Source organism: Lepidothrix coronata, unplaced genomic scaffold, assembly GCF_001604755.1.
Source record: "Lepidothrix coronata isolate B3197 unplaced genomic scaffold, Lepidothrix_coronata-1.0 Scaffold42, whole genome shotgun sequence".
In the NCBI taxonomy this organism is placed as follows: domain Eukaryota; kingdom Metazoa; phylum Chordata; class Aves; order Passeriformes; family Pipridae; genus Lepidothrix; species Lepidothrix coronata.
Window position 1 is genome coordinate 4,300,426 of NW_016690222.1, and position 11,899 is coordinate 4,312,324.

At 39.1% G+C, this 11,899-nt stretch overlaps 1 protein-coding gene across 8 annotated transcripts in view; it reads left to right on the forward strand.

Moving 5' to 3' along the window:
* Positions 1–11,899, forward strand: part of UTRN (utrophin) — a 368,451-nt gene that overhangs the window by 304,728 nt on the left and 51,824 nt on the right. For all 8 annotated transcript variants that reach the window (XM_017813718.1, XM_017813716.1, XM_017813719.1 and 5 more), the window contains one exon: positions 6,366–6,567. In XM_017813718.1, the coding sequence (XP_017669207.1) occupies positions 6,366–6,567 (202 nt within the window). The remainder of the gene's footprint in view (positions 1–6,365; positions 6,568–11,899) is intronic.

An 11,899-nucleotide genomic window follows, 5' to 3' on the forward strand; every position in this document is an offset into this window, starting at 1 on the left:
TTAATCACAAAAAACTGCCAGGACAGAATAAACTACTATTATTAATGGCAATGATAGTATGTGTATATGTGCATGTGGGATACGGGTAATGATCTTAAATTTAAATGGGAAATAACAATGCATTTAATATACTCATTGGATATTCTACCCAAGCCTACTGGCATTTGTCCCTGTTCCCAAGCAATCTAATAATTCAGCCTCAGTCCGCTCTAAAGTACACATATATTTTGTCAGTAGGAAAGGATGGGTGTCTACTGAGTAGGCTCAGTGACTTCATTTCCAAAGTTGACGTTTGTATCTCCAATTTTCTGTTCTATATTTGCTAGGTATTTTAAAAAGCATTTCATATTATATCACAACTATGTTTTAATTCACCAGCAGGTTGCATGACTACCACGTTCATTCAAAGTTTAGCAGCCTCAGAAGTGATAGGTCAGGAGATCTGCTGGTCTCTGGACTTGGAACTTCTCCAAGTCATACAACATGTTCCACTGAGGTTCTGTGCTCTTGTCTGAATCTCCTGTGCAAAGCAAACTGAATTTTAAAAACTATTAGGACTGTGAATGGAAAAGGAAATACATAAGAACACACATCTACCAGAGGGAAAATAGGGTGAAGTAGAAAAAGCAAAAGGAAACTGGAAAATTTTGGAAGGAGATATGGGATGTGAATGAGTGTGAAGGTTGTGGATTTTAGACCTTTTAGAAGGTCTTGGCAACAGAGGGTATAAAGGTAGTGAATGACATAAGCAAATTTTCTTGTTCTAAATTAGGGGTCCTTGCTGTGGAAGGACTTTTCAGCCCTGAAGGGTGTACAGTACTACATTATGAGTAGGAACACAAGAAGTGCAAAGCCATCCTAGAGGTGCAAGCATGAAAGGAGTTGTGCAAAGAGGGATCCCTACCCAACCTCCAGGTGGTTAGTTTCCTTTCCTCTCTAGAAGACAGCAGTCTGATCTTCTGATATGCATCATACTAAATGAAGCTGTGCCTGAGATGGTAACTGGCTACTCCAGAAAACTAGAGCGTATCTGTGCATAGCACAGGCTCTTATGAGTACCTCTCACCCCTTCTTCATATGCTGTTCTGGCTTCTCACAGGATTTCTAATCAAGTTCAAGATCTTAGATTCAAGGTTTTATATCTGGGAAAAAACCAGAACCTGTTCTTTGGAAAATTGTCTGTTGGTATTGAAATAAAAACTATTTCTTTGGCATAGCCTACACTTCTTTGTGCAAGAGATGTAGTCCCATCCAAAACTATAGTTTCATCTCCCAGCAAGACTAAAGTCCGTTATGAGCTTTCCTCTTATCAATATACAGAGTATAAAGTATTCATCAGCATGTACCTGAAAACAAAAAGCAAAGCAGGAAATCAGAAAGCAAGATAAAATTCTCCTTGTGTGTGCTGCTCCTCAGGGAAGAGTGTGAAAAAACAGATTGAACATGACAGATGCTAATCATGTTGCTTATTTCTGACAGGCATACAGATTGTCTAGTGACCTGTATAGACCAGATTTCGCTTTCATTACTTCTATAGGCTTTGAAGAGGGCCATACTTTCTGCTCTTACTTTTACTAGAAAATATATCAATTTCTGTAGTAAGTGCCGTGGTTAGCTCTCCTCATTCACGGTTTTCAGAAGTGCCCTCCTATCATCTCAAGTTTCAGGGAAGGGAGGTGGAAGAGGAGGACAGAAGGAAGTAGTAAGAAGTAAAGAGAATATGCCGGTTTGAAAGAGCCAGGAGTAAAACTTGTCATTTCTACAGATCCAATCTGCCTTATCTATGAAGCTGTTTGTTTGCTTCATCTCTATGCTTTGTGGGAAGAGACAACAGCTAAAAAAACTTTGTGTTTACTATACACACATACCTGACAAAGGATTGGTGTAATTTGTGAAAACACAATATTGTGGGTTTTTAAGGAAGACGTTGCAGATTATCCACAAAGCTAAATGCTAGATGAATTTTCTGTTTCTGAACAGGAACTCATTATGATCTGGCACAACTTTAAGACCGCCTTCAAAAATATAATTGGTGCTGTTCCTTTTGTCATTGTTCACATAACAGATTATTTCTTGCTAGAGAATATGTCAAATTCCCTTTGACTGTGATGACTTTCAGCCTGATTCTGTCCCATAAATGGCTGAGATAGCAAAAATGCAGATGTGCTAGCACCTCCTCTCTAAGGAAGGGGAGACTGGTTCAGCACTATCTAGAATTTCTTAACTTTTATTTGTTAGCGGTTTTGTTCTGAGGAAGGGAAAGAGTAATCTTCTGCGCCACTGCCATTCTTTTCTTTAGTCTGAGTTACTTTATTCTTCCATTGTATTTCTTGTATTTTTAACTGTGGATGCATTTTAAAGGTGTTTGGATGCAGAGTGCTTCAGAAGGGCTTATGTGCTAAGGCAAAGGAAATGTCAAAACAAGTCACCACAAATAAACATCACTGTAAAATAAGACAAATTGCTTTCACAGCCACAGTGTGTGTGTATAATGTCAAAGGCCTTTTGGGTGGGAACTCCAAGGGCATAGCTGGAACTGGATGCACAGTCCTACTGGCACCCGATAGATATTGACTTTGCAGTGGAGACTGATAATGCAATGTTAGTGCTATACAAACAGGTTCAGGAGTATGTAATTTGAGAACTGTACTTTAGAAAACTTTGCTAAGGCCATATCTGTCTTCTTGGTAAGTGTCAAAAAAACATGTTTCTGGTGAAGGTATTTGCTCTCATTTTCCTCATTCCCTTTTTAAAATAGGAAAGTAGAGTTATGTTTCATCTTGTTTTTTGACAGGTAGATTCCTACAGAGACAAACGTGTGCATGCACCTACATGTTTTTATTGTGCAGGTATATAAGGAAGGTGAAAAGAACAAATTCTTAGCCTCTCTGTCTCTGATTATGTGGGCCAGATGTACTGACAGTGCCTTCCCACTGTAGCAGAAGAATGGGGCCAGAGAGAGTCCTGTGTTGCAGTTGTACTGGGCAGCTACACAGCACCAGGTCCTGACTATGATATTTTATTGTCCAGCATACTTTAGCTCATTTTCAAGAAATTATAGTGCCCCAGGTACCGAAGTGTATTACTGAAAGGCAAAAAAGGAACAAAATCACCATGTATATTCAGAATTCTGACACTGAGTTCCTCTAGGTGATTTAAAATTTAAGAATGCTAATGGGAATATCAACCACACAAGGTGAAGAAATGGAACATTTAGGCACGTGGGACTAAAAGAGGGAGAGCTGTGAGCACTTCCTTCAGTGCAGTCTCTTTGTAGGAAATTTACATTTCAGCTGTCATTTACAAGATCTTTTTAATACAAAATCTCCACAGTAGTGCCTGACTATTTTCCGTGGGATTAAAGCAGCCTCAAATTTGCCATTAGCAGCTGCGTGGAGTTACTTGCTACTGAGTCAGTCACTCACATCTGCTTTAACAGTGCTGAATTATATGGTTTCTGCTAATAGTTTTTCTTTGGGAAGGTCTCCTTGCTGCAGAAAGGAAAGAAGTGGCCCTTGTGCCCATTTGTTGATTAAAAGCAGGATTGGTCATTCAGCATATTCCAGCAGTTGCAGAATGGTGCTGCTCAAATGCACTGAAAACTGCGTGGGCATCATGCCAGAAGTGGCATGACAGGATAACTACCTGTACCCAAAGGTTATTTAGCCAGGTGAGTGCTGAAATAAGCAGGGGTGGAAATAATTTCCTCTGGTTGTTTTCCATGGATGGTGTCATCCAAAAGTGTAACTTTAGCTTAATTTCCATTAGTATAGCAGCAGAGTTTTCTTTTTTAGTATGAAAATACTGAAAATACCTTTCCCAACTCTCTCTGGAATCCTTTGGCAGAAATGTGAATGTGAGACCTTAATGCTAGCAGATCAAGATGTGAAGATAGCAGGCTTAGTGTCTGTTGATCTGCCATTTTCAGTGCAAGGATGGTTATGTTAAGCCAAACCCAAAGGCTACAACTTTCTGGCATTCCAAAGCTTTCCAAGTGTTCACTGGCTTTAAAAAGGGCAGCTTTTGGGAGCTGTCAGTCTGTTTGTGAAGCTGCTTGCCTGCTTTCAGCCAACCATTAAGTACCTTATACAAACAGGTTGGAAAATAACCAGAAAACACGAAAAAACCAACCAGACCAAAAAAAAAGCAAACAAAGCAAACAAAAAAAGCCACCACAGCAAAACAAAGCTAAAACAAAACCAAACTGAGCAAACTGGTTGCAAAAATTTTGTTGGTTTTTTTTTTTTCCCTGTATAGGTCATGAAGGAAAAACATGATAAGTGGCTATCTCCTGAGTTCAGTATTTATGTGATTGGATAGCAGAATATAGTTTTGCACTTCGTTTCACCCTTCTCCCTCCACTGCTTCAAAAAGTAGTCAAGGTTACATTTTGACCTGTGTGTAGGCTCGTTTTGTTTTTAAACATGCCTGTGTGCCTTTTCCAGTATATTTCCAGCTATTGTAGAAGATTATGCTGCAGGGAGTGTACTGCCAAATACTGTATCTACCTCAGGTCAAACTAGTGGTAAGGTGTTTTCCTGCAATTACCAGTCTGCCTCTTTGATAAATATATGACTGGCATTTATTTGCAGACCCAAGAGATGGGCTTAAAAAAACCACAAACAACCAAACAAAAAAGAAAAGCAAACAAATGTAAACCCCCTGTAAATCTGATACTGTAAAGTTAGAAGAGAATGTACTGGTATTAGTGCATGGGAGGAAAAGCAAGGGCTGTGAGGTACTGTTTCTCATTTTACGGTGAAGTACTTACTTGTTTTCCATCCCAAGCTAGACTTACCCAATTTGCATGGGTCGCCCTTGTGTGGTTCTTATTTAACACTGTTATTATCCCGCTCTGCTCTGCTCTCGTGATATCACGCTTAGTGTACTGTTCTCAGCACAGAAAGATATGGACTTGTTGGAGTGGGTCCAGAGGAAGGCCCTGAAGATGACTGGGGGATGGAGTACCTCTCCTATGAGGACAGACTGCGAGAGCTGAGGTGATTTAGCTGGACAGAGAAGGTGGCTCCAGGGAGACTTACAGCAACCTTCCAGTACCTAAAGGGGGCTTATAAAAAAAGAGGGAGAGTGACTTTTTACATGAACAGGTAGTGATGAGACAAGGGGAAACAGTTTTAAACTAAGAGAGAAGACATTTAAATTAGATGACAGAAGGTGATGAGGCCCTGGAACAGATTGCCCAGAGAAGTTGTGGATGCTCCATCCCTGGAAGTGTTCAAGACCTTGTTGGATGGGGCTTTGAGCAACCTGGTCTAGTGGGTGGCATCCCTGCCCATAGCAGGGGGGTTGGAACTAGATAATATTTAAGGTCCATTCCAATCCAAGTAATTTTGTGATTCTGTGATTTGTTCTATGACTATTGGTGTAGAGCAATTCACAACACAAGTGTCATGTTGAGGTTTTTTTCCTTTGAAAGATGGCATTTGTAGTGCAAATGTGTTACTAACTCTTCAGAAACTGCTCAGTATGAGCTTGAAATATACTTCAACTTCATGTTGTTTAAACTGTGCCAAGCATACTAATATATTGCAAGTATTTTTTTCACTAAAATCCTTTCTTCTGTAAAAAAAGTCACTGAGGATTATACTATATATGTTTGCTCTCTTCCACTTGCTTTATTTTCACCATGCAAACCCCAGATTTTCACAATGACATTTGGGTGGTTTTGGAGCAAAATCCTTTTTATCTGTAAGATATCCATAGCATCACCAACTGCTGGTACAAAGAATCTTGTAATAAAGGAGATCAAAATGTTTTTCATGAAAGCATAGTATTTAGTGTTCTGGAAAACTACAATAAATAATCTCCCTGTGTCCCTCTCCCTGCTTTCTTTTAAGCCCTAATTTAGCAGCTGCTGTTCAGTTAATCAGGCCTCAGTACATTGTTACTGCATTTAAGAGAACATTGCTACCTGGGAATTTGTTTTGCTTTAAATTTAATCAAAACTGATAATCATTTTATGGGATTCTGCTTTATGGTCAATATGAAGAATCATCTAAACCTAGTGGACTCTGTGTGTGCACTGAGGTTAGGATACTCTACTTACACAGACTACTTCAGCAGCTATTTAATGCTGTTGTGAGATGTGCAGTGTCATTATGGTATTCTTATTCTATTTTTAAATATATAGTACTGAATGCTGTTGACTTGTCACAGAGAATGGTTTGTCACTATAATGTTACTGAGCGAAAGGTACTTAGCTAATTTTCAGCAGTGTTTGCTACAATGCACACGAACAAGTGCACATGAATAAGTATTGTCAATGCTATGCTCAGGCTTCTATATTCATACCTTTTTTCTTTTTTTTTCTTGTTCTTTTTTTTTTTTTAATCACCTGTTGTTAGTGGACCTTTTGGACTTGAACACAACAAGTGAAGTTTTCAAACAACAGAAGTTAAGTCAAAATGACCAGCTGATTGGTGTCCAGGATGTGATCAGCTGTCTCACTACTATCTACAGTGGACTTGAAGAGAAACACAAAGATATGGTGAATGTTCCTCTCTGTGTAGACATGTGTCTTAACTGGCTACTCAATGTGTATGATAGGTAAGTAAAAAGTTTTTAGTCACAGTGTGTACCCCAGGAATATAATATAGTATTAACAAAGTATGCATCATGGAGACAAAATTGGTAATTTTTGCATGACTCATCAAAAATGCTAGGCTTATAGGATTGTTGTATATTTTTTTCTGAGTTACTTTCTTGAGCAAGTGCTCATAATAATAGAAAAATGTTACTTAATAAAGTTATTTAATAAAAAGTTACGTATTTTGATATTTTTGACTCAGTAGTGAAAAAGTGCAGTTGCTTGCAATGACATATTTCTTATGCTGTCCTGCTCAGATACGCTGAACAAAAGGTACACTGCTTTTATACTACCAAAGACACTTTGAAAGGTTTTCAAGAAATGTATATGCGAATAGAGAGCTAGATACACTGCTTTAGCTGTGTTCCTGCTGTAAATGTTCCAAATTTCCCAGATTGTTTGCCATTCATACCAGATTCTATTTCTGCCACAGGTACGGACAGTTTTGTTGTTTATTTTACGCTTAGTTATTTGCATGCCAAAATACACTTAGTTTATTTTACACTTAGTTATTTGCACGCCATTTGAGCTTCCTGTCCTCAGTCCTCTATTGAGTAGAGGTTGTTCTGATCTCAACCCTAAAGCCTGTCTGATTCCAGAGGGTCAGCAGTGTCCTTGTTTGCTTCCAGCAGGTGCAGCTCCTGCCACATATGAATTCTGAGGGCTGGTGTTATGTAGTCCACCTGCCCTCATCCTGGCAACAAAGGTGTATTTCCCCAGGGGATTGTGTTTTCCTCAAGAATGTTTTGGAATGCTTACAGTGAGAATTTGTGGGTTCATTTAAATACACATCTGCTATTTCTAGAGAGAGAACTGAGCCTCAGAAAGCATGAGAAAGTCCACTTCAGCAGTCTCCTGTGGTTTTGGTCAGTCCTTTCTGAGCCCCCAGTCACTTGTTTCTTCTGCTTGATGTGGAACTCTGCCCTGCCCTGTGTCAGCCTGCATGACCTACAAGCAGTATGCTTTTATTTGGTTGTCCTTTTGAGTCATGAGTTTGTTCCTCATTTTCTTAGAGGCATTCGCTATTCTCGTCTCCTGTATGTAGTAAAACCTGGGGAAACACATGATTTCCATCAGCTCCTCCATGCCCTACAATATGTCTCTTTACATTCCTTCAGCAAAGGCATTTCAGGACTACTCTGGAGCTAACGCAGTAGTGCAATGCATGGTGTGGTCCACTTCAATGTGTCTAGTTGAACGTGTGCTTTAGTTTGGAGTTATACATAGAATTACAAATAAGAATTTCTAAGCTCCATGAGGTTGGTTAGAAAATTTATTTCCTTTCTCCCTATTTGAAGATAAAAAGAGTGAAAGTATTTCTGGAATAGTGATAAAAATTCTTATACCTGGCTTTCCCAAAGAGAGCTGTTATTTGTAGATTTATGTGTTATCTTCGCTATGTTTGCTCACTTAATCAGTGCCAAATTCATAGCTTTTTGCTTTTTTTCCCCTCAGAGGATTACATACCAGTTCTCCTATTTTTTGTGGATATTTTACTTTATTTTGGTTTTAGGGGAGCCGGAAGGAGAGAATAGAGTACATAGAACCATTTATCATTTATGTGCTGACTACTTATACTTTGGGATTTGAATATTGCTGTTAAATATTGTGACATTTCTGTTAGTTGGACTCCCCGTCATTACTGATGAAAAATTGGAGAGTCCATCAAATAATAACTGGGAGTTCTTCCTGCAGTTATTTTTATTTTGCAGAGTTCTGTATTGTGACTGAATAAACATATCACTTGCAAATAGAGCAGTAGATCAAGTGAGTTGCTTGACTTAAATGGTATTGGTAATTTAGAATAAGAGACTTAATAGTGTCAGAGAATTTTTTATAGTTACTGATTGGTTTGGTTTTTTTTTTCAGACTGACCACAAATCTATTATTTTTGCTTCCTAACTTCAGTTAGAAGTCAGTTGTTTAATCTGTTCATATTTAAAATGCACCTAATAAGCAGAAAACCTTTCTTTCAATAACATTTCCTGTTTTTCCCATTTCACTTGATTATTATATTGAAAACTTAGTGTAGATAATTCTTTGAGCTGATGAAGTACTTTAATCTTTATTTAAACTTTGAAAAATGGAGGATGAAGGTTTACTGAGAGAAAATTACTTTTTACAGTGTATTTCCTTGTTCCCCTTTCAAATTCACTCCAGGATGAAAAACAAAATGCTAAAAGACCAGGCACCAAACTTAAGCTGGATTTTTTTGACTTTGTTTTTTAAATTGGCCTTCAGGGAAGAGCTAATTTGTGTCTTGGTATTTCCATTTTTTAATTGCATGAGTGCTACACATATACAATGTTTCAAATTGTTTAAATGCCTACAAAAGGCATCTGTTAGTCGCATGCTGTTAACCTGAGATTTAATTACGGATTCACAGATTAATAACAAACTGAGTAGTTTTCCAGACTTAACCTGCAGATGTCTTTGGCCCTTAAGCCCTTGGGCGCTTTTACTTCTTCAAGGACTCAAAGGTTGTTCCAGACAGCAACATCTACCCTTATAAACATTTTCCAAACTTAAAGTTCTTTATTTTGGCTAGACCAGAGATTTTTTAATTTTTTTTTAATACAATTAAAGATAAATATCTTACATATTTACAATGAGAGCTGTGAAGGAAATTGTTTGAATTGTTTGCTCTATAAAATCATTTGACTAGGCCTGTGTTTATAGCATCCAAAAGCAATAGCTGATGGTTATTCTTTTGGACTACATACTGTCAAATTTGCTAAAATATCCAGATGTCATTTATATAAAAAGGGCTGATACCTTTCAGTGCTAATGGAATAGCTTAACACTCCTAGAAATGAGATTTTTCTATATGTACTAATTCTGGGCAATGAGTCATTTCAATCAGAATTACCCATAAAGAAACTTCTACGTGCACTGTTTTTAAAATTTTACAATGTTTAGCTGACTTCCCACGTTTCAACTTTTAAATTTTCTTGGTGTTTTTGTTTGTTTTGTTTTGTTTTGTTTTTGGCATTAGGATACTTTTGATAATGCCTTCTTTTAAATTGAATTTCTTTGGTACATTAGTTTCTGAAGGCTATATGCCGACATTTTCCATATGATCTAAACTGTCTTTCATGATTATTCTCTATGGCCCAATCTTTCTCTGAAGAATTACAACTTTGTTATTTATCGTTGCTCTGATACACCTGGCAGATTCTAACACCAGACTGAGTCTGATACACCTGGCAGATTCTAACACCGGGCCGAGTTAATAACCCAGGCCTTATCAGAGTGTTCATTTCAGTAAAATCTGAACTTCTGAGGAATGAGAAGGATGAGATACCTGCTCAGTCAGCCTTAGCTTCATGCCCCAGTTTTGACAGTAGCTGATGGAAGTTTTCTGCATGCACTCTAATTGCATCCCCCGTGTTGATGATAGCTGTTGTGATTCATAGAGCACTCAGTGAGAAAAGCTTAGCAGGCTGTGATAGCAAGAAGAAGACTTTGGGAAGGATGCAGCTGTCTGTAGGGCAGGAAAATGTGGATGATCAAGAGGAGGAACCTATGGGGACCGTCATTAATCTAACAGGCTGCCTTCTGTTGCTAGGCTATGTAGATAACTGATTGCTGCAGTCCTTGGTGGTCCTTAGTTGCAGTGTCAGTGTTGTCTAGGTGTGGTGGTTTGAAACTCCCAGGAATCCAATTTCTAAGTTCAAGCCCCCTCCCACAATTTGCCCCTGTGAGAGGGTTTAGTGATGGCATGGACTTGATATCTTCCTCAGCTCATGTGGAGAGTTTTCAGACAAAACACAACGATTCGGTATTGGGGGAAGGGGAAAATATTTACAGAGGTTTATTTAGATACAAATATATATTTACATTAAGTTAAATTCCTCTTTTCCTTCAATAAAAGTCTAAGAAGAAAAGGGAAAAGTCTTTCTGTCGCTCCTCAGGCCACAGTTCCTTCATTTCAGTTTTTTGTGGCACTGGTTAGTGTCTTTCATTTCTCTAAGGCAGCAGATTTAAGTATGGCAGTCAGGATTTTCGTTCTTACTTTGTGGAAATTCCAACCCTGAGCCTGAGCCTTCGGGGGATTTTCCTTGGAGACCTTCACTTCTCTTGGGTTAGAGCATTTAAGGCAGCTTTCAGTTCAGTCTTACCAGAGCTCCTCTGCTCTGTCTCAGCTCGCCAGCATGGTAGCAGCAGCGGAGGGCAAGGCCACCTCCTCCGCATTCCATCTTGGTTCAGCTCTCAGGATGACTCTGAGTTGTTCAGCTCCTTTCTCTCTCTCTCTCTCTCTAGCTGCTGCTGCATTTTGGGACTCCCTAGGGTTTGGAAGTCCACCCCTCCTCTTCAGGAGGTCTCTGGGTTTTGGGAAAGTGATACAGTCTTACCCCAAAACAGCCCTGTTGAGTTTTCCTCTGTTTTGTTGCCAGCTCTCCCTCCTGCAGGAACATCTCTGCGTCTTTCAGCTGGCTTCCCCTTATCTCATTGCTACTGACTATCTTTTGGCTTTTAGCCATCGCTGTTCAGGGCTGCTCCGCTGCTGCTCTCAATGTCTTCTGCTGCTGCTGACAGTAAGGAAACCCTTCCAGCTCTTGATTAGGGGACCCAGTCCAGCTTTGACACTATACCGGGTCTCCTGTAGCCTCAGCTGGGGGCTGGGGGCCCTTGGCCCCCAGAGGGGCTCATTGGCCCCCTGCCTCCTTGTGGCTCAGATCATGGCTACCTACCTTCTAAACTATCTTCACCACCTTCTCTTCCGTTTCTGTGGGTATATAATTTCTGTAGGGTGCACGTGGACTTTTGATTGGTCCAGTATTATCAGTGGGGCAAACCATTACTACCTCAGAGAAAAGGTTTTTCAAACCACCACACTAGGGCTTGAGAGCTCTTTAACAAGAGAAGTCTGAACTGTAGTGGGCTTATCTTCATTCTCTAGTTTTCCTTGGTAGCACCTGGTGTTTTTATGCTATTGTTCCTCTTCCTCCAGGGACATAGGGTCCCTCTGGACTTCATATTGCTAATCTTGTTTTCTGTTGATTTTTCAGTGATCCTTATTCTTTGGAAAAATATTGCAGGCTTTGTAATTATTTGTATAATTTTCTGAGAAAATGCTTTTTGTGTGAAGAAAGTTTTTCACAGATCCTACAGTGATCTGCTGAAATCAGGAGAAGCTTGAAGCCTCCGCATACCTAATGTGGAGAGCTAAAAGCCCTGATCTTTTAGCTGCAAAGTTTTTCTGAGTTTCTGTCTTTAATTAACAAATGATGTAGTCAGTCCTGAGTTAAATCAAACCCAAATGAATGTTCAGCTTTTTTTTTTTTTTTT